Raw genomic sequence first — 24,037 nt, 5'->3', positions numbered from 1 at the left:
CTACTAATTTACAAACTGCAGAAGACTTTACTAAATATGAGGCAGTTATTTAATACTAGCACATAATTAAAAATGATCTATATGTGGCCATAGCATAGACAGTTTCGGATATTAAACATTACCCAAATCGTAATTATTTTATAGATATCTCCTTTTGCTTATTTTATTTTGTTCACCTCTTCCTTCTCTTTCATCGGTCTCTCACGCCTAAGAAATTCATACCACACTTTTCTACTGGCAACAATAATATTCATTATTGGCACAGTGTATTAGACAGTAATATTGTCAACATGAGTGTTGACAGGGTCCTCATTTCAGCATTGAACATGTCACCAAGCAGTGTTTTCTTCTTATGTCATTAACTCAATGTTATCCTAACCCCAATGTTATCACAGGCATCAACCATTACCCTAACGGCAACCCTAAGACTGATCAGCTTTTTTTAGCGGTCAACATTAATGATTAGTTATTTTTTACCATTTTGAATTTCAATATGTTAACTGATGACATAGTATCTGCGTACCATTTGGACTATAACCAGGAGGGCCCTATAGGAAGTTAGAATACCGCCACAGATTTCAATTTGTACAGGTACATATGTTACAGTAAACTTGACAATATCAAAAAGAAACAATAAAAATACTTTAATAACAAAATTAATAATTTAAGATGGAGTTAATTTTCAGCGTGTCCAATGTTCGTACATTCTCATAGTTTTAGACAGAAAGCAGGTTTCATATAGAACGTTCTACTCAGTTGGAATGTACGTCCGCCGCAGATACTGAACTTCTAGTTATGGCATCACCACAGTACCGCATTGTGGGAATGCGTGTGCGCTCCACCACCATATTTATCCTCTCTGGGAGTTTATCGCAAACTTTCAAAATAATATCGTGTCAGAGATTCGTCCAATTACTTTTACATTACCAAAGGGTCAACAAGTCTCCCATCAATCCCCCTGAAATGTATCTTGAAGACACCTCGCAAATTCTAAAAGATAACAAACTGGGGGGCAGATGTATTAATCTTTAACAAGAGATAAATCCAAGGGTGATAAGGAGAGATAAACATCCAGCCAATCACCTGCTAACTGCCATGTTACAGCCTGTGTTTGAAAAAAGTCAGTAGGGAGCTGATTGGCTGGATGTTTATCTCTCCTTATCACCCTTGCATTTATCTCTTGTTAAGGCTTAATACATCTGCCCCTGGGTGTATTAGATCAAGAGAATCTCCTTTGCCCTTTAGACTTTAATTATATGCGATTGTCCCTGATGTGGAAGGTATAGACACAGTGAACACGGCTATGCTTAAAGCCCTTATACAGGACCCCTGATTGAATTCATGCTGAATTTGTTAGGACTCTTATTAGAATGAAATCACTTTTTATTCCAGGATTAGTACCACATACAGTTGGCGGCGACCGCTATGGGTTCTAATGTAGCCCCAGCCTTCGTAAATCTGTATAAATACAAAAATATATTCCACAGCAATTCTCAGTGAGGTTATTGTACTTTAAAAGGTACATAGATTATGTATTTTTGATCTGGCAGGGTGATGCAGTATCATTCCAGGACATGGTTGAAACCTTAAATGATCTACAGTCTCCAGCTTCACGTCGGCATTTGACTCAAAGGCCATGAACTTTCTGGACATTATCGTCCTCAAAAAGGAATGTTTCCTGGGCTATACTCTCTACAAGAAACCTACCAATAGAAAACCCCTTTATGGGCCTCTCGCCATCACCCTGACTCTTTAAAGTCGAATTTAACAAAGTCTCAGTCTTATGCGTTCTAAGGAACAACTAATATCTGGTAGTTGCAGAAAGACAACTATACAAGTGTTTAGAACGCTTTCGAGAAAGAAGCTATAGCACAGATAATAAAAAGATTCCTCACATGGGCTAAAAACAAGTGCCAAAAACTCCACAAGGATGATATTGAATATACACTGCAATTCTAATGCAAAAACTACACCAAAAAATATAAGGGGCCACTGATATTGACTAATTCAGCCTTTAAAACCTGAGCTCTGAACTGCCACTATTGAGTGTCACGAGAGGGCATTATCTGAAGGACTATTATTTATTTATTTATTAACAGTTTCTTGTATAGCGCACACATATTCTGCAGCGCTTTACAGAGGATAGATGAACATTCACATCAGTCCCTGCCCCAGTGGGGCTTACAAGCTGTTCCCTACCACATGTACATGCACACACAGACATTCTAGGGTTAATTTGTTAGGAGCCAATTAGCCTACCAGTATATTTTTGGATTTTGGGAGGAAACTGGAATACCCGGAGGAAACCCACGCAACCACTGGGAAAATATACAAACTCCGCACAGTTAGGGCCATGGTGGGAATTGAAGCCATGATCTCAACACTGTGAGGCAGTAATGCTAACCATTACACCATCCGTACTGCCTATTACAACTAGATGCATGACCTAATAAGAATAACGGTGAAATGTGGTTATCGAAGAATAATGGATGCCTCGGGTGTACGACCTGTAGGGCACTTATTACAGGGACATATTTCTGTCACCTGCATAGTGTGACAAATATATATTTAGAACATCGACTTTATTGCCAACTCGATCATGTGATCTATTATCTAATTTGTCCGTGTGGCCTTATGTATGTAGGGAAGACTGAGGACATTGAAAGAATCAGCCAGCACAGATGGTCCATCAGGCTGGCTTACTGTACTAATGAGAGAGAGGCCGCACACTCAAAACACCAACTTTCAACCCTAAGGTACATGGCCATAAATTGGATTGCACCATCCCAAACATGAATAATGTGCTCTTTGCAAAGATATATGCAGGCAGAGCCGGCCTTAGGCATAGGCCAACTAGGCAATTGCCTAGGGCATTTGGAATGCCTAGGGGCATCAGCAGCTTCTGCTGATTAAAATGATATGCAGCATGCCTATATTCTGTGTGTGAGTGAGGCTGTATCTGCATATGAAATAGTGTATTCATGGAAATCACTGTAACATAGCATTCCGTATGCAGGTACAGCCACAGTCGCTCACAGAATATAGGCATGCCGCATATAATTTTAATCATTGGAAACTCCTTGTGTGTGCTGGTCATAACAATGCAAATAAGACGAATTTTCAGCAAAAAAGACACCCAACGTTAGCAGAACTGGCCAGGAGCTGCATGGCCTATTGAGTCAAGATGTATGAGGAAACATCTGTATACAAGCAGAGGCAGAGGTCACAGTGTTAGCGGCTGTGCGAGTGCTGTCTGCGGGTGGGTTGGCTGTGCAATAGTGTTCGGCGTATGTGTAAGGGGCATTATTTGTGTCATGTATAAACGCATTATTAATGTGCGATATATGTGTAACAGGCATTATGTGTGTCATGTGTATAAGGGCATTAATAATGTGCAACATATGTGTAAGGGGCATTATGTGTGTCATTATGTGTATGAAGGGCATTAATAAAGGTTGGCATAATGTGTAAGGGGCATTATGGTTATAAGGACATTAATAATGTGTGTCATGTGTAAGGGGCATTACTGTGTGGTATTATCAGGGATGCTGAGAGAAAGGGGTAGGGGGTACAAATTACCCAGGCCAACGTCTGATGGAAGGACCCAGTGGGGGCCCCGGGCCCCCTCCCCTTAAGTCAGCAGCAGCTGAAGCTCTTCTCCTCTGCCCAGCACACACTGCTTTGTGCTGGGTTGCAGTGTGGCCATGGAGGTGCTTAAAATACAATATTTTCTCAGGATTTTTTTCTAAGGGTATAATGTGAATAATGTGAGGAAAAATGTATATAAGGTAAAGTGGTACTACTGTGTGATGTAACGTGAATAAGGGACACCATCGCATGATATAATGTGAATAAAGTTGCACTACTGTGTGACATAATGTGAATTGGGGGTACTATTGTGTGGCCATGCCCCTTCCCAGCAAAAACACACCCCTGTTTGGGCTGCGCACCAAATGTGTGCACTGTTTCTATTTAAAATATTGCGGGTAGGAGCACCAAAATGATGACTGCTATGATGACTGTTGATGGTACTGGGAAAGGGAAGCAGGGTCAGAGGCGGAACTAGTGGCGGTGGTAGGGGGCACCAACCAAAATCTTTCCTAGGGCATCATTTAGGCTAGGGCCGGCTCTGTATGCAGGTATATTACCTTTCCCAACCTTGGGACGGTGAAGCGCTTGGATGAAGGCACAGTTGTATTCAGATAATATGCGGCTACCGCTAATAATGTGGTGTGCCGAAACCGCCACCAGGATCATTTATGTGGTGGTGCTGGGTGTTGGAGCCGATATGGCAACACTTCACGAGCACTTATCCTCACAGGTAAATTTAACTCACAATGGAGAGACGTGCTGTGGGCAGCTATCAGCTGTTATACAAGCGTTGCTGCCTTCCGTTTCCAGCTTTGTTTTGCCGGTATCCACTGATATATAGGTGCGGGTGAGCTCCGTCCTCAATAACGGCAGGAGAATTCACGCATATGTTGGTGTTCAATGTTGGTGTTCTGTGTCCCCAGACACGTTTCACCCTATATGGGGATTTATATACCGGCATATACCTTTGCGAAGAGCTGATTATCAAAATTTACGCATTAAGGGGACCTGTTTTTTTTTTTTTTTTTTTAAAAGGCCACGTTTATATAAATGCATCTGTAAATTGAGATTGTGTTCATCATCCATATGTTGTTTTTTTTTTTTCATTTTAAGCTGATCAATTAATAGGTTTTTATTTGTTTTATGTATGTTTAGTGATTTACATGTGATTAATTTGTTATTCGTGTAGGGAATAATTGCAATAATATATTTCAATTACCTACATGAACAACATTATATATATATATATATATATATATATATATATATATATATATATATATATATATATATATATATATATATAATGATTTCATTGTGTGAAGAGTACAATGCATTGTTGAGAACAACTTTTGCATATCTTGTATCTGTTCCAATTGGTCCGGTTTCAATTTAGATTAGCTTTGCAACTTACTGAATCAACGAGAATCACCCCCCTAGTGAGGAGTTCCCTTAGAAACATAATGCTTACAGTAGTGCCCCAAATACAAATTTCTCTCCCTCCAGCAGCTCCATGCCCTGTACCACAGTGCCTACAATCCTGCAGCTTACACTTCCTGCTCCCACATGGATGATAGTGGGAAGTACACCATCAGCACATCCCCGTGGAACATCCCATCTTTGGTGATATTAACCCAGCGTCTCTGACCGTACAATTTTGTAGTTACAGTAACTGCCACAGACAGTGCTGGCTGCCTACACACACCAGGTGATTGTATAAACTGTCATCGCCCATAAACCTTGCAGGATTTATTTAGTAACTGACACAATATTTGTTTTTGGTTCATTATGTCCTTTATATACATTGGTGCTACAGTGCTTATGCTAATATACTACTATTTGTTCTACTTTTACTAGTTACATGTGAAATTTAGATTAAAACTGTATGATATTAAGTCCACTCACTAATTCAAATTTTACATTTGTGTGTATTGCACCAAAACAAAATCCGTGTCACTGGAACCCTTACCACAGTTATATCACCCCTGCAGTGTCAGCAATCCATGTGGGCTTCATACATTGATTATAAATTATTGCATGTGGCTGGAACCTCTTCATATTTCCCTTCATGATACTTTAAAAAGTTTAGCACTTCTCCAGGCTAAATAAATCTTCCCCTCAGTCACCTCTAACCTTGCCTTCAGCATGCACAGAGCTTGCTCCTCTTAGTGGCTCTTCTTCACTTCACTAACAGCAGGACAACATTGGTGGAGGGTTATAATATTCTGTAAACCTAAAACTGTTGCAACATAGGCATAGCTGGTTTCAAATGCTCATAAAAATCTCTATACAGTATTTTAGGTACTCTTTACCTAGAACGGCGCCCATCGCGACCATCGAATGCACTAAAAAACGGGTGCGATGCGATGCCCGCGATTTCCCATAGGGACCAATGTTAAAAGTGAGATTGGACGCGATTTTAGTGTTCAATGCCTCAATGGCCGCGATTTTTCCATAGGAAACAATGTTAAATGGGCCACAGAGCCCTAATAGTCCCCCTGAAGTCTGAAATGGCCCCCACGATCAACGTCAACCCGAAGCGTGGCGAGCGCAGCAAGCCCGCGAGGGGCGGCGGTACGCGTCCTCCGACCTGTTCATTCCCCTACTATCCACGTCGGCGTGGAGTTGAGAATAGAATAGTGTGGCGAGCGCAGCGAGCCACCGAGCCCGAAGCGTGGCGAGCGCAGCGAGGGGACACGGATACCTTCACAGGTAAACGCGTCCCCTCGCGGGCTTCACAGGTGTCCGCGTCGCCACGGACACCTGTGAAGCCCGCGAGGGGACGCGTATAACTGTGAAGGTATCCGCGTCCGCTCGCCACGCTTCGGGCTCGGTGGCTCGCTACACTATTCTATTCTATTCTCAACTCCACGCCGACGTGGATAGTAGGGGAATGAAAAGGTCGGAGGACGCGTACTGCTGCGCTCGCCACGCTTCGGGTTCACGTTGATCGTGGGGTGGCGTTAAAAATTGTGGGGGCCATTTAAGACTTCAGGGGGACTATTAGGGCTCTGTGGCCCATTTAACATTGTTTCCTATGTAAAAATCGCGGGCATTGAGGCATTTAACACTAAAATCGCGTCCAATCTGACTTTTAACATTGATCCCTATGGGAAAATCGCGGGCATCGCGTTGCACCCGTTTTTTATGTACCCGCGATTTTTTACCCCCGACGCCCGCGATACTAATCGCGGGCGCCGTTCTAGGTAAAGAGTACCGCATTTTATCTACTTTTAACAGTCTAACATTGTACCACAGGCCAGCTGGAAGAGATAAAGTGTTGAATGTCATAGAACAGGGTGTATAGATAGGAATAGTAAGGCTCATGTAGGAGCGGTTTTAGTTGCTACCACTATACGGATATACAGCAGGAGGCATCTATTACAAGCAGACGCCTCCTGCTACCAAATGGTGTCCTAGGATGCAGCATCAGCTCTCTTTCCCAGCATTGTGCAGCTTAAGGCGGAAAGCACTGACCTTTTCAAACCCCCTACATGTTGGTAACATTCCCTACCTGCCCTTGCTCAATGGCAGCAGATTCTAAATCACTGACAGTCTGCTGCTGTACTGCTTCAGAAGTCCCAGGATGCATAGAGCATGTACATAACTGGTCCTGAACATGCGCAAACTACCAAACATTGATACTTTGTGTGTAATAGGCAGGCACAACTGCATCTGAATGACCCTAGTGCAGAGGTTCCCATACGTGGTGCTCAAGGCACCCCAACGTCCAGGTTTTAGGTATATCCATGGATCAGCACAGATGGTTAAATCAGACTGACTGAGCTACTAATTAAGTCACCTGTGGCCAAGCATGGATACACTTAATACCTGGAAGGTTGGGGTGCCTTGAGGACCGCGTTTGGGAACCTATGCCCTAGTATGTTTTAGCATATTATATGTTTTTTAGCAGAAGCAAAATAGGTCTTATCTGCTTTAAAACACCCTTCAATGTACCAAGTCTGGACTTAGTATAGACTATTGCAAATGCACTGCAAACGTATAATGCACTATTTACTTAAGCCCCAAAGCAAAGCTACTCCACATCTTTGATACAATATTAGAAATCTAGATACTGCAGATCTCTATAGATATATACACACACACACACACACACGTTTAAAAATAAAGCACATCTGGGAGTATAATACAGTACTAGTTCCATTATTTAATTATGACTTGAATGCCACATGTGGTTTTTCTATTAATGAAAAATCAATGTTAACTATAAAACATCTGGAGCAACATCTCAACATTGATAACCAGATATAAGGAGAACTCTACCCAGTCTTTTATTTTTCAGCCCACATAGTGCCCAAATATCAGAACTGTGCGAGTGCTAATAGTTTGCAAATGATCACTCCCACAAATGCTCAATTAACTGCTTCTCATGCTGGTAAAGAAATAAATATAGATGGAGGGCTGGCTCGGATTGAAATACTACACTGTCTGCTTCTAACACAGGTGCTGATTGGATAGAGCTCAGTCACTTTCCAATAATGATACTATGGGTGAGATGTACCAAGCCTGAAAAGTGATAAACAACCAGCAAATCAACTCCTAACTGCCACACGACAGGCTGAGTTTGTAAAATGACAGGAGCGGATTAGTTGGTCCCTTATCAATTTTCGAAGCTTAGTACATCTGGCCCCATGTGGCTTGCAAATCTAGCTGTCTGATCTAGGACAAAAATCACAAGATGCTGCAATCAATGACACAGGACACTGCAGTTCCGCTACTTGGGGCTCAAGCAAATGGGTCGCAATGTTAACAAAAAAATAATAATAATTATTAGGTACAAGTATCCTTTAAAAAGGTTAAACTCGTAATAAATGCATGTCTCAACAGTGAAATCCTCTTTCAAAAGAAAGGAATTATATCAAATGCAAAAAATGTGTGCAACATGTTAACAAAGACACAATATTAAAGATAATCAAGAGACAGTAATATCTTCTTTGAAGAATATAATCTTTTAGATATAAAAAAAAATAAAATCTTCCATTGAATAAGGAAAGAACATATATTGCAGGATTTCAGTAACTTAGGCCCAACTGTACAATCATTTCTTCTTCTTCTTCTTTTTGTCAGATACCAACAATTTCTGTTTTACTTCTGCTTCAGGAAGGGCTCCAAGCTTCTTGCTTTTTGCTTTCTTTACCTTCTCTTTAATGGCATTTACATCAATCTTGGTGGAAGTGGAAACTGAAAAATTGAATTAGACATTTTCATTCTCAGTAATTAAGTTTTTCAAACTAAAAATTGGGCGTATACATGAAGGTGAATTTACATGGCAGGGAACACTGGGCAGTTAGTGTTTATTACACCAATACCTTCCCTCTACAGACCCATACCTCTACTAAAGGGAGTCATTTTGGCAAAACAACTGAATTTTTAAAATGTGGCAAATTGAATGCCTGCTTCCAAAATTTTTAGTTTGGAACAAAATTTAAATAACTTATAAATTTAAATAAATAGGGTACTCCCTTTTAGTATATTTGGCACCCTGCTGAAAAGTTTTGTTTTTACATTTTATTATGTTACCTTCTTGTGGCTTTGTAGTGGACTTTTCCACTGGAGGAATAAATGCTTTGTTTCGCTCTTCCTGTCTTTTTGAAACTGCTTCAGCTTGCTTGGTCTGAATGAAAAATAAATAAATATAATAAAAAGAAAAAAAATTGTACAGATATAAAAATAAACAGGTTATTTTCAACAAGCTATTTTTTGTAAAGTGCGCTAACAGGTAGTCACCTTCACTTCGTCCAATTTCTTCCTCCTTCTCTGACTTTTCTTCAAGAAGTACTCGCCACTTTCAAGTTCTTTGTCAATCTGTCGGCAAAAATAGTACATTTAAAACGGATTCTAATTCAAAACAGAACTCTAGCAAAAGTTGGAACAAATTTGATGGAATAAGTCCAAATTCTTGTTCTTTATGGCTGCTTGGGTTCATTAAATACAAAAAGATTTATATTGCTATCAAATTTAACACAAAAAAAATATTATTTAGAATTAAAAGTCACAAAATCTAACTGAAAAACTTCTCATTCAGAAAGTTACTTTTTTTGCACTGTTCAATCTATTATTATTACGTTTCTTATATAGCGCATACATATTCCGCAGCGCTTTACAGAGTATAGTTCAACATTCACATCAGTCCGTGCCTCAGTGGAGCTTACAATCTATCTATATTCCCTACCACATGTACACGCACACACAGACATTCTAGGGTTAATTTGTTGGGAGCTAATTAACCTACCAGCATATTTTGGGATTGTGGGAGGAAACTGGAGTACCTGGAGTAAACCCACGCAAGTACAGGGAGAATATACAAACTCCGCACAGTTAGAGCCATGGTGGGAATCGATCCCATGACCACAGTGCTGTGAGGCAGTAATGCTAACCATTACACCATCCGTACTGCCCGTATTAGCAGTGTGTCCATTCTGTAAACTCACACAAATAGTGCCCTCTTGCCGTGCTTTAGGAGAAATGCAGGCACACATCACCAAAGAGGAGTATGTGCTTGGTGTAACCCGTTGGTTCCCAAACTGTGCGCCTAGGCTCCCTGGGGTGCCTTAGGTTGGTGGTCCGGAATCAATTCAAGTTATTTATGGCCAGTGAAATAGGCAAAATCAGTAGTTGTGGCTTCCAATTAAGAATATGTGGGTAAACAGAAGAGAATCATGTTTCTCACCATATAAGTGGACCTAAGGAAAACATTTAAATAACAAATTTTTAATATTTTTCCTGAAATTAGTAACCAACTTTTGGCCTAGGGGTGCCGTGAAAAATATTCTGATACACTTTCTTTTATTAAGTGCTGTGTTCTTAACAGACGAGGGCAAAGGACTACTTTTACAAGGAAAAGTACATGCGAGTCCGAAACAAGAAAACCAACATATTAAGGCTCTATTCCAGTGTATATTATATGTATATTGTTTTAATTAAAATTAGACACATAAGTCAACATTAATGTTTGTGGAGAAATGTTGAACCTCATGCATGTAGGAATTTTAAAATATGAAATATAGAAGAGCCAGGTGTGAAAATAGTAAGATTGGGAGTACTGTACTTTTATTTTAAGGGACTCTTTATTCTTAAACTTTCGATTAGAATCTGATTATCACTGCATATTTTTTTATTTTCTTGTGAGAGCCTATGCTAACATCGTAGCTGTCACTCATTTGGAAAGCAGGTTTATTTTTTTGTGTTTGTATGTTTTGTTGTTAGAGGTTTTAGGAAAAAATATATATATATTTGATTTAAAATAAATAAAATAAATATTGGAAGTACTATACCTTACTATCCGGCTGAGGCGGTGGGAATGGTGTATATGCTTTCTTTATATTTTTCTTTTTTGGTTCTTTCCTCTTGCTGACATTTTTGTGCTTGAACTGTGGTAGAAACCTCTCCCAGCTTTTTGTTCTGAGTTCTGGGTCTTTTGACAATTCTCTTTTGATCATTAAAGCCTAACAAAAGAAAATTTATATTCACAACACACGAGTCACAGGTTATACATTTTAAATTGATCTCCCATCTGAACGTAATACGTCAGCTGTTGTCTGCAACAGACGAGCACCAAAGCAAGTTTAGTGGCTAAAACCAGAATGAAGTCCCAGTTGCGATGCAAAAAGTGACATTTGGAAGGCCAAGCTCACCAAATAATTGGGTAATTTGTCGTCAGCTTTTGATGAACAAATAGACAAAATACATGCCATGGTGGGGTTTTTAAAAAAATTTTTTGCTGATATTTTTCTGGGCAATCCTATTAGCATACCTGTAACACAAAAAAACACCACATAAAAACACTTCCATGAAAATACACAGGTTCAGTGAAACTTGTGTGTTTTCATGGTTGCAGCCCTGTTCTTGCAGGAAACCAGGGCAGCTTTCAGGGATTTTGTTTTACCCGGATAGAAAAAAAATAAAAATAATAAATATAGAAAAAGCACTTTCTGGCCAATTCTAGCTACACCGAATGTGTCAGACCAGTGCACTAATATCAGAGGGTCAGACCTACAGATGAAATACATCAGGCGCATTGGTCTGGAGACTCCCACCACTGGAAACCCTTCGTATTCAGTTACACGTGTGGAAATTCTTGGGACAGAACGTTGCAATTGTGTTTATTAATAGTGGGATCTAACATAAGCTTACAATGTAACTTATTTATGTATGGACATTTTGGTTTGTGACTGTTAAAGAATTATGTACACAATTTTACTTTACCTTGATGTTATATATTGGATGTATGTTCTTCATTGTATCCAAAACTACTTTCCTAACCTGTAACAATTGAGAAAAAGAAAAGGGATTACTTTTATTAAAAGAAGCAAACAAAAATCATGCAGAAAATTAGTGCTCACAGTAAATGGACAAGAAGCAGCATAGTTAGACACAACACATCTGTACAAAAGCAGTAATGCTAGGTACACACTGGCCAATATATTGGCTGTTTAACTGAACTGCAGATAAATTGTGGGAGTGTCAGCAGATGTAGACCAACGATATGCAAGAATGACGACGTTCAGACATTTTGCCTATGTGCTGCAGCACAGCGGATGAGCAAAATATCTGCTGACCACCAGCAGGGCAGGTAAATTCAAATGCTAACCCAGCTGCATGACAGGGACAGATGTGTGTACATACAATATCTGTCAGAAGGGTAAATTCAGTTATTTGGAAGTCTTAAGAATTAAGTTAATATAGCCCATGACATTAAGCTTTGTTTTTTTTTAATGTAGCCTGATAGGGTTGTGTACACAAATCTGTGAGTCTCAGGTGAGCAGGGGCAAGATGTCTGCCCTTCCCCGTATGTAAGCTCTCACAAGCAGGACCCTCTTCCCTTATGTACTTTTCCTTCTCTTACATAAACCATCTTTACTGGTGAGAAAATCCAACCACTGATACTTATTTCAGTGTTATCTATAGATATGTTTATGTACCCTGTACTTGTATGCTATTGTATTGTAATTGTTTGCTTAATCATTTATTGACTCTGTATATAGGCACTGCGGATCCCTTGTTGGGCAATAATAATAATAATAATAATAATAATAATATAGCCACTGCACTCCTGGCTATCTTAATTGATCCCATAATATATATTTGCAACACCCTTATATATTCATATATTGTGAATTAATCAATAATCTCCTTGCAAAAGAAAAAAGTGACCTAAGAATAACAGCAGTGAAAATAAAAGCAATACCTCTTTAAGCCCACCGAAGGGACCGAGAGCAGACACAGTGTTCCCTTGGATCATTATGTAACAGTTTGTGAGAAGCTCCAGAGCCTAAGGAAAGCAATGTGGAGTAAAGAAGTGTTCCAACTACAAATTGAAGTACATTTCTTTAGGTGCTGTACACTGTAAAATACCTTTAAAGTTGATCCCTTAGGTCCCAGAAGACGCTGTCTCCTCTTAATAAACCTCTCTCTGTTTCGAACTAATGTGCCAATTTTAATAATATCACAAGCCATGTCATCTTGGAGGATTCTCACAGCCTAAGGAAATTTAAGGAACAATTAGAGGAAGGTATATTTTATTGCGGTTTAATATATTAAAGATACATTAAATGTTCATGTATTTTAAGGAAAATGTAAGGCACCTTGTGCCAGGACATTGAGAATTCCAGACTGTACTGTATTACAGGAGGGCAAGAGACCCCAATGAAAAGGCACAGGATGAAACCATGCTGCAGCCTAGTCTTTCTTAATATCGAGAACAGTCTGTCTTAATATCGAGAACAGACAGAAATCCCTCTATTATATATAGTTATAATATGAACTTGGACCCACTCAATTACTTAAAGTAGCTGAGAGTTAATACCCTCTTTCTGGACTAAAACAGTCTTTGACAAGCAACACCACATGTATTTGTTTCTTAAAATGTGGGGGTTCTTACAATGGCTGCTCTATGCATTAATCTAAAACCCAGGAAAAATTGGTAATATAGATTTGGTCATTTTAAGGGGGTATTCCATCAGTGCTGATTTTTCTGACAGTTGAAAGCATCTGCACTTTTTTTGCCGAAGTTTGGTTGAATGTACATTCGACCTATTCAATCAAAGTGCCAATTTGTCAACTGTCACAAAAATCAGCACGGTTGAATCTGCAGATGTTTTTCACCTATGCTGATTCTACAGTCGAACAAAGCAAATCAGCATTGACTGAAAAAACGGGCACAATTAAGTAGGTAAGTCCCAAGGGATGGACAGCTGGACACCCAGGGACCTGCTATGGAGAAAATGTACACAACTGCGCTCAGCTTGTATGTTATACTAGACTAGTCACAGGTGCTGCTTGTCCCTTAAGGATATCCCAGTCCCTTTTTAGTTGAAATATAGAAGATTTTGGGGTGGGACAGCGCTATCCTGTTTGTGTTGAAGCTATGAGCTGTGTTGGTGTCGAAAAGAATGAATAGAGAAGGAGATAGGTAAAATAAATATAGGTTTATTACATAAATGAAAAATGCAAGTGTGGCTTGTGCACTAGACTCTGGTGTTATAGGGATATTTGGATTGGGAGCCTAGATTACCCTAGGGGTAAGTGGGTACCTAGGTAGGTATTAAGTGGTGTTTTAATTACACCTGTAGGGGGTCCCCAGAGTGGGGAATTCCTTTGACAAGTGTCACCAGTTGAGATTTCCCAAATGGGCTTTAAGACAGTCTATGTTAGACCTCTTTAGCTACCGTAGGTCCTGACCCAGGACCTACGGTCTCTCTTGGTGATTTGTGTAAGGAATGGAGTCTGGATGATGGGGTTGAAGTAGTTGTGGTTCGCAGGGAGGTGCCTTATGGGCTTCGGGCGATTCGTGTTGAACCCCCTTACAATCTAATAGGTAATGGACACCTATGCCCTCTCTGCTTGCTCACTGTTTTTTGTAAGTCAAATGTCTGATGTGGATGAACGGCTAGCGGCGTCCCGCATCGCAGTTGTTGTGCAGTGTGACTCACGGTTTGGCTGGGGATCGGGTGCGGCTGCTGGTGGGGATGTCTCAGTCTCCTAGTGGGTCCCCGCAGTTTCCCTTCTCCTCTTCTGTGCGTGTCACAGCGTGTTCCCCGGTCACTTCCGGGTCTCAGCTCCCGCGAGACTTCGAGCGCCGGGTTCAAACAGCGCTTGCAAGGTGCGCTCGTTTGTTATGGTTCTCTGACCCTGTCCTTCAGGGAGAAAATGCTCTGTTCCTGGACTTCCCTGGTAATATTTGATTACCTAATCAAACACGCTGTGACACGCACGGAAGAGGAGAAGGGAAACTGCCCTGTACACTAAAGATACATTATCGACTTTTTACCAAAGTAAATCTGCATTGGCAGAGATGCCGGCCATGAAGAAATATGGCCACATTTTTCAGCTTGCTGAAAAATTCTAACATAAATGAATTCCCCCCTTTGCTCCTTAAATAAAGCAAAAAGCCACTAACTCCCAGCTGCAAACCTAAAAACACCTGTCCCACTCGTATAAAAACCTCCATATCTAAAAAAAAAGGGACGTCAATATTGTCCAAATAAAAAGGTCTAACCATATTGAGTCAAAATAAGTCCATTCTCAACCCAAAAAAGTTACTATACTAGATAAATACATTTTTGCAATGAACACGATTTGTTTCAGCAAAACAAGGGTACAGTACAAATAGTATATTTCAAGAATTATTGAGCGCATAAATGCAAGCATATGTGAAGGAAGGTACTCACATGTTCAAAAGGCACACTTCTGGCTAGCAGCTTTATCAAGTCTCGCGCTCTGACAATAACGTATGGATCATAAGTCTTCTTTGTAGTAGTAACCGTCATACTACCTTCAATTAAATCTAACTCTGCTTTTAGAAACTGGAAAACAGTAAATGAGAGTTTAAGCAAATCATTTCAACAATTCATAAAACGAAATAACCTGCTGTGCTGTATAAGCAACTGTAAATAAATAAAATAATCAGTGGCAATAGCATTAAGTAAGGATATCTACTTTTAAGTAAGCCCCTACTTAGCACCCAGAACAGTAAAATTCTTAAATTCAACAAAATTCCTTAGAGATTATTTTCCATGCTGACACAATCGCATCCAGAAGTTTCTGCACTTCTCCTATCCTACTACATCACAAAGGTACTATTGGTTTGGAATGTCATAACTGTGGAGGACATAGTAGCACCCTGAACTCTATTTCATGGAACACAATATGACGTGTATAGTTTGAAGTGGATATAGGGCCTGATTCTGGTTCACTTGCAAAAGCAAATGCACTCTCTAATGGACAAAACCAAGTACATTGCCGGGGGTTAGATGTAACATGTGCAGAGAGAGTTATATTTGGGTGTTAATTTGTTTCTGTGCAGAGTAAATACTGGCTGCTTTATTTTTACACTGAATGTCGATATCAGTTTGAAGTACAAACCCCACCCAAATGTAACTCTCTCTGCTCATGTTACATCTGCCCCACCTGCAGTGCACATGGTTTTGTGCAATAGAAAGAGAATTTGCTTTCGCAAGTGAACCAGAATCAGGCCCATAATTTCAGGAGAAGTAGTATGAATTCTGTGTTCCTCAAATGTGCTATTTGGCATGTGAAGTTGAGTTACTGCAAGTTGTATCTAATGGTTCACGGAATACAAACCTCTCTAGATCATGGTTGCCTACCTGACGCTCTCCTTCAGGGAGAAAATGCCCTGCTCCTGGACTTCCCTGGTAATGTATGATTGCCATCACCTGTGGGGAACTCGGTAATTGAGAAGAAAGGGGTTTCACCACAGTAGAGGGTCAGGTAGGCAACCATGCTGTAGATCAGGGATAGCCAACTCCAGTCCTCGAGAGCTACCAACAGTTAACGTTTTCCAGGTCTCCTCACAGAATCAAAAGTGAAGTATTTAGCTCAGGGCTTGACAAATTTTTAAAAAATTTAGGAGCCAGACAAATTAAGGGTGTCCATACACGGTGCAATGTGCTGCAGCATGCTGCACATACTTTTTGTACTGTGCAATGCACAGGAGCACACAACGCCTCACATGGTACAAAAAGTGGGCCCATTTATCATATAATTTTTGCAGCTATATGGGGATTTGGTACTTGTGAGTTATCCGGGCTGCCGATTTTTTCATCGCGCCCGAAATCGGGGGCATCGCGTCGGTCGTGGCCGTTATAAGGAGCCGCGACGCGATGCCCACGATTTCCCATAGACAGTAATGTTAAAAGACGCGATGGACCCGATTTCCGACACGATTTCCCATAGACAGTAATGTTAAAAGACGCGATGGACCCGATTTCCCATAGACAGCAATGTTAAAATAAAATTACAATGTGAAATTGGCCAATATGTTTTTAAAATAAATGTTTCATGGCCCCCCACCACCGTTAACGCCACCCCGCTATTGACGCCAACCCGAAGCGTGGCGAGCGCAGCGAGCCCGCGAGGGGCGGCGGTACGCGTCCTCCGACCTTTTCATGCCCTACTATCCACTAGGGCGTGGAGTGAGAATAGAATAGTGTGGCGAGCGCAGCGAGCCACCGAGCCCGAAGCGTGGCGAGCGCAGCGAGCCCCGCGAGGGGACGCGGACACCTGTGAAGCCCGCAAGGACACGCGGATACCTGTGAAGGTGTCCGCGTGCGCTCGCCACGCTTCGGGCTCGGTGGCTCGCTGCGCTCGCCACACTATTCTATTCTCACTCCACGCCCTAGTGGATAGTAGGGCATGAAAAGGTCGGAGGACGCGTACCGCTGCGCTCGCCACGCTTCGGGTTGGCGTCAATAGCGGGGTGGCGTTAACGGTGGTGGGGGGCCATGAAACATTTTTTTTAAAAACATATTGGGCAATTTCACATTGTAATTTTATTTTAACATTGCTGTCTATGGGAAATCGGGTCCATCGCGTCTTTTAACATTACTGTCTATGGGAAATCGTGGGCATCGCGTCGCGGCCCCTTATAACGGCCACGACCGACGCGATGCCCCCGATATCGTGTCTTTTAACATTACTGTCTATGGGAAATCGGGGGCATCGCGTCGCGGCCCCTTATAACGGCCACGACCGACGCGATGCCCCCGATTTGGAGCTAAATCGTGGGCATCGCGTCGGTCGGGTGTCCTTAAGTTAACCAAACTTAAGGACAAAATCGGCAGCCCGGATAACTCACAAGTACCGGGGATTTTTATTGGCTGTTGCAGTGCGTCCAGCAGGACCCGCTTTATTTTAAAAATGGGGTCCCTCACTGCTTTATAGCGAGCATTTTGCAATCGCTGCCCATAACCCCCCCCCCCCCCCATCCTAGGGCAGACATTTACTTCCCACTCCTCCTACCCATTAATGCGCAGGCATTTCCTGCCCAATAACTTACAGCAGGGTGGGGGGGTGGCAGTGGCAGGGTTTGTACCTGGAAGCAGGGCTGGTAACAGAAAACTTAAGGTCCAATACCTTGATAGCTATCTCTGGGACCCTCCATCCTCTCAATCCCCCAACCGACTATGCCGGAACTTGAATTGGAAGTGCCCCCTCTCACACATACACATAGACATGTGTACAGTATATCTGGCCTGGGAATAGCTTGGCTGAGGCTCACCTTGTAGACAGAGACTTCAGAGGGTAGAAGGACAAGCTGGGCCGGGGAGCACAGTCACAGGTGAAAAAGAGGGACCCGGGGTCAGCCAGATCCAGGCACACCACCTGCCTGTCAGCGCGGGGGTGGGGGTTGGGATGTGAATGAAGGAGCTTACATGCTGCTCTGAGAATTTAGCAGCGTGTCAGCCAGTGGTACTAGCCGCATCCCAACGCACTGGGGTGTGTGTGTGTGGATGCGGGAGTTTACACACTGCTCTGTTTAGCAGCGTGTCACTCAGGACTACCTGCCGCGTCCCGCCCCCCCCCCTCCCTGCCGCGCTGACCTGTAATGAGAGCGGCTGTCAGCACAGCTCTGACTGTGTCAGCACAGCTCTGACAGCAGCATCCCGCCACTCCGACTGACAGGGCAGGGCCGCACCAATAAAACCAGGTGTGCGGCGCCCTGCAAAAGGACTGCTACACTGCTGGGGGTCAGGCAGCGCGGCTGTTAGTCTGCACACGACTAGATTCTGCTTCCTCCCTGTAAAAAATCTGCTTGCCAAGAAGTAGAATCTGGTCGCCATGGTGACCTGGCCCCCGGGATTTGTCGAGCCCTGATTTTGCTCCACCTGTGGATCTATTAAAATGTGTCATTTAGTAATGAGTGCACCTGTGAGGTGAGCAAGAAAACAAACTGTTGGTAGCTCTCGAGGACTGGAGTTGGCTACCCCTGCTCTAGATGAAACCACACCGTAGGGCATTACTGATGGTGTAATGGTTAGCATTACTGCCTCACAGCACTGAGGTCATGGGTTCAATACCCACCATGGCCCTAACTGTGCAGAGTTTGTATATTCTCCCCATACTTGCATGGGTTTCCTCCAGGTATTCCGGTTTCCTCCCACAATCTAAAAATATACTGGTAGGTTAATTGGCTCCCCCCAAAAAAATTAACCCTAGAATGTCTGTGTGTGCATGTACATGTGGTAGGGAACATAGATTGTAAGCTCCACTGGGGCAGGGACTGATGTGAATGGTCAAATATTCTCTCTGTAAAGCGCTGCGGAATCTGTGTGCGCTATATAAGAAACTGCTAATAAATAAATCTTTATTATTATAGATACTTACACACTCACTTAACGCCTTCTGGACTAGAGGCCAGCATTCTTTCAAATAAGCTTCTCTATACTTTGGGAACAATGTGGCAAAACTGCTCTCCTCCAGCAGTCCTTTAGGATTATCATCTTTAGTGAATGGCTCTTCCTTCCAGCCATCTGGTACTGTGAGAAGGTCAGATTCATCCACAGCTGAGGGAAAGAAACATCCCAATCAACAGTTAATTCAACAAAGTCTACGACAAAACATTATGTTACAGTGGAATAGATTAATGGACTTGACTGCAACAGCCTAGTTTTCATTGTGTGTTCTCAGTTATTCAGTTAAAAAAAGTGAGAGTTTGCGCTGCCTCAGTTATACGCTGCGGGGAGTTGGCATATACTCACCGGGCTGGGGTTTCTTCTGCCTTTTCTTGCCTATGCCTGATCCTGGATCCAGAGATCCCTCGGTCGCCATGCTGCCGGTAGCTGGCTACACCATGTGACCTAAACACACACGCACAGCTGTGCAACGTCAAATGCTGTCCGACTCGCAACAGCGAGTTAGACAGAATAGACAGACGTTCCGGTATACTACGATGCATGCACAATGTGAGCTTGCCTTGCTATGAGATAAATGTGCAACTCTGTTCAACTCTGTTTTTAATAGGTATAATCAATAGGGTTCTTATTTGTTTAGCATTTAAATAGTTAATTTTTCTTTTCACGTATTTTTATTTTATTTTGCAAACTGATTTGCATGACTCCAGAAAAGGCATTTCAACAGGTCACCCTTTTTGTTTATTTTCTGTTTACACAAAAATCAATTAAGCAGATGTATTAAGCCAGGACAGGTAAAACGATAAATCCGTGAAGTGGAAGGTGATAATGCACCAGCGGCAAGGCTTTATTATCCCCCTCCTTCACTCCCTGTTGACAAGAGTGACAGGTAGGGATGGCCATCGACTATCGATGTTCCCAAAATATCGATGGCTGGGACCTAGTGCTCGATGTTTTGGGCATCGATAGTGGATGGTCAAAGTTGTGGGCGCATGCACACTGTGTGCGCAGCGTCATTGCGTCCAGCGTCATTGCGTCCAGCGGCATTGCTGCGGGCGACCCGCCCCGCCGGAAGGTGCACACATGCGCAAAAGAAACTTAAAATGGATTGATGGCTAAAGTTTCTTCTGCGCATGCGCGCGGATCACGGCCGAGCAGGCTGCCCGCAGCGACCCTTCCCGTTGCTCTGCGCATGCGCGGCTAAGCGATGGCAGGAACCATCGATGGTGTGAGATAGAATGGTTTATAGCCATCGATTGTTTCCTGCTCTAGAAGCCATCGATGGCAACCATCGATGGGGGATGTGCCGATGGCCATCCCTAGTGACAGGCAGCCCCTGCACAGTACACCCCCGGACAGGGCAAACCCCCCCCCCCCCCCCGAACCAGACTGCAGAATATGATGTCCGGTCTGGCAGTCAGGGGGTCTTGTCCTGGTCCGGTTTTTACCCATACCTCTTTACCAGGGTTAATACATCTGCCCCAATATGTATTTTGCGGATCACTGTGATCACTAGATCTTTCCAAGATGGGCACAAATTAATGTAAAAAAAAAAATGCATGCAAAAGTATTTCCATACATACGCGCCCCTGGCGCGTATGTATGGAAATACTTTTGCATGCATTTTTTTTTTTAAGCAAAGTAATTATCATTGTATATTTGCATTTCCCATCTACCAGGGTCAAATGATGTTTGTTTGTAGGTATTTGACTGTCTGCGACAACAGTGTAGGATGTAGGGGCATACTTTTACTTAACTACAGTTTTTTTCTCTCCTAAAGAGCAGGTGACTGAAACACTATTCTACTCCTTTCACATTGAAAGCCTGTGTCTGTCCCATGAAAGTCAACATGGTCAGAAGCCGGGGTTTCAGATACTTAACCACTTTCATACCACTGGAGCGACCTGGGATGTTGCTGATCACACAGGATGCTTGGAGAAAACGTCATCTCTAGGGCTCCTGACACCGCAAATTCTTTTTAGACATAATAACCCAGGCCTGCCTTTCAAACTGCAGCCGACTGAGGTCAGTCTTGGGCATAACCCTGGTCGCGACCTGGCTTAAGGACCAGTGATGCCCAACCTAGGCTATTGATGGCCTTTGGTGTCACCTCCATTGATGGTATGAAACACACCATTGATGGTTAATACCACCAATTGCATATTTCCTTTGCCACAAGTGTGGTGCCTGCAATTGATGATGCTGTTGCTGAGACCTACTCAGTCTCACACAAGTTTTCAAGGCAACTTTGAAAAATAGCTCACTAAGGGATTTATTTAGTAAGGTAGAGTTATATTGAAGATGGTATGTTGCCCATAGCAACCAATCAGATTCTACTTATTTATTTAGCCTTCTAGAAAATGATAGAATCTGATTGGTTACCCATAGCAACATCCCATCTTTAATATAACCCATCTTAGTAAATAAAACCCTCAGCTTGAAATTTGTCTGGTGGCTGCAGTTACCAGCAGCCACCAGATGTTTCGCTACAAACTTAAAGACATATCTGCAGATCAATTGATCTGCAATATATCTCTATATAGATTAAGCATTATGTTCTGCAAACACACTGCCTGATCAGTCATGATTTACGTCACAACTAGAATGGCATTTACTTGTTCCCGTCCAGTGCAATGTCAGTCACCCCCGACTCATGCAGATGCAGCGGGTGAACAGGTGGTCGATGGGTTTCCCGTGCACACAGCAGGAAGATAGATCCTTAGATATATTGGCTATCGGCCATGTTGCATAGCGAATGTGATATGTCCGAATGATGTAATTCAAAGACATATCACTAGTACAAACTTTTTGACAGACAGCAATATATCTACCATTCAACCAGCGATATATCGGCCAGTGTAGTAACTCAGCATTAGTTTGTGAATGTCTAGCAGGATTTTTCCAGAAACACCCTGCTACTAACCCGGAAGACACTCCCATCCTCTTCCTGGTATGATCTTTTACATGCTGATATATTATTTCTGATCTTTTGAAACTGGTCATATTTGACTGTATTTGTAAGCTGTCTGCTCAGAGTGCTAGTTAATATTCAATCCAACTGGAGCTTATTCACATTATTGGCATTTACCTATATTGTTCTTATTGTGTTTTCTTATTTGCATGATTTTAGTGATGTATAATAATTGTGTAATTTTTTCACCAGCTATTGATATATTATTTGAAACCTATACCACTTTATGGTCACTGCAAAACATACATTTAGTTTCCTTCATATGAACAAATGTTATTACTGTAAACTAGCTGCTGCCTTTTTCAATATATATATTCTTATGTGATTCAGTAGCTATCAAAATATGAGAAGTAAACTTATTTACACAGTATATAGGTGTGGGATTTCTTATGATCACGTTAAATAAAACTAGTATAGCCAAGGTGAAAAATAAGCGCTATGTACCTCACATGTATCTGCATCCTATACACATTACAAGGATTGTCAGCTCTGACTCTCCTGAAATGTGTAATTAATGGAGCACATACTTATAAATATGTTTTCCATTAACATGTTGTCAGTTTATTTCCTACATCTTCCTAATTAGAGTAAAAGATGGTAATCTGTATTCCACTGGAAGTATAATTAAGCTGCAAATCTAATGATTTGTAAAGCCAGTGAATTTGTCTATTAACCGGGGAACATCCACTTTAATATATGCTTAATGCTGCCCCTCACCTCTATAGGGGGATTGCAATTTGTGTGTGTCAGCAACCACTAGATGGCTCTGGACTGGGCAATTCAAGTGTTGTTCTGTTTGGCCGAACACAGCCACCAACATTGACATTACTGTTATGATGTTCCATCATTTTAATGGCCTGGTAACTAGTACTCCATAATTGGTCATGCATGTAAAGTTACCTCACTGCAGGTTATAGTTATAAAATGGATACATTATTCCATTATTGTCACTGTGTGTTTGACATACAGATGGTGCCAGCTCCATCATTGCAGGGGCTGGAAAAACTATCATCAGCTCCAGCCAGGGAGTGCGCGCATAAGATTCTTGCGCGCCCCGTGGCGACAAAGCTCCCCGCCGCCTCCCCTGCCAACAGAGCTGGTCCCCACTGCCGCCCTGACCCCCCCCTAACCCTGCCCGTCTCCCTTAAGTGAAGACGGGCAGGGACCCACTGCAAAGCCGCCAAGAGACTAGGACTCGCGTGCGGCTGACCACACCCCTCAAGCATGGACCCATAAATACTACATTCTCCAATGAGCTCTTCATGTGTGTGTCCGAGCAGTGGCGTAACTAAAATTTGGGGACCCCCACCCTCCAAAAAATGTTCAAACCCCCCCCCCCATCTCATAGTTAACGGGACCGCTGCAATCGTCAGGTCTGTTGCTGCTCTGCTGATGGCCTGCCAGGACTAGCATATCTACCTGTTTGTGGTCACGGAGCCCCACCTGATACAATGAAAATATGTCCCTTGCAAAATAGCCACTGTCTCACAGCACACAGTTATTAAGGATGCAAGAGGAGGCCGCCACCTCCTCTACCATCCTCAATAACTGTCTGCTGTAAGGGAGCAGTTATCTTGTGAGGGGCATTTTTAATGGCAACAGGAGGAGCTCCAGGATCGCAGACAGGAAGATCAGCTGGTCCCGGAGGAGCAGTAACAGACCCGGCGATGACAGTGGTCCCATTAGCGGAGCAGCAATAGCCCCTGCAAACCCCCAGCGCCCAAACTTTCCAAGCCTCCACGGGATCTGCAGAGCTATTGTTACCCACTGTGTTCGACACTGGCCATGGAGATGTGTCTCTGTG

General features: G+C 42.4%; 1 protein-coding gene across 1 annotated transcript; it reads right to left on the bottom strand.

Moving 5' to 3' along the window:
* Positions 1-7,739: 7,739 nt before the first annotated feature.
* Positions 7,740-19,792, bottom strand: KRR1 (KRR1 small subunit processome component). Its single transcript, XM_083182576.1, has 10 exons — positions 19,611-19,792; positions 19,237-19,415; positions 15,282-15,416; positions 12,967-13,092; positions 12,800-12,883; positions 11,818-11,874; positions 10,887-11,057; positions 9,340-9,417; positions 9,133-9,226; positions 7,740-8,793 (listed from the first exon to the last, which is right to left on the bottom strand). Exons 1-10 carry the CDS (start codon positions 19,678-19,680, stop codon positions 8,651-8,653), a joined length of 1,137 nt encoding a protein of 378 aa, XP_083038702.1. The 5' UTR covers positions 19,681-19,792; the 3' UTR covers positions 7,740-8,650.
* Positions 19,793-24,037: the final 4,245 nt, after the last annotated feature.

The sequence above is a fragment of the Crinia signifera genome, chromosome 4 (genome assembly GCF_055691185.1).
Source record: "Crinia signifera chromosome 4, ASM5569118v1, whole genome shotgun sequence".
NCBI lineage: Eukaryota > Metazoa > Chordata > Amphibia > Anura > Myobatrachidae > Crinia > Crinia signifera.
This window is presented reverse-complemented; position numbering and strand designations above follow the sequence as displayed.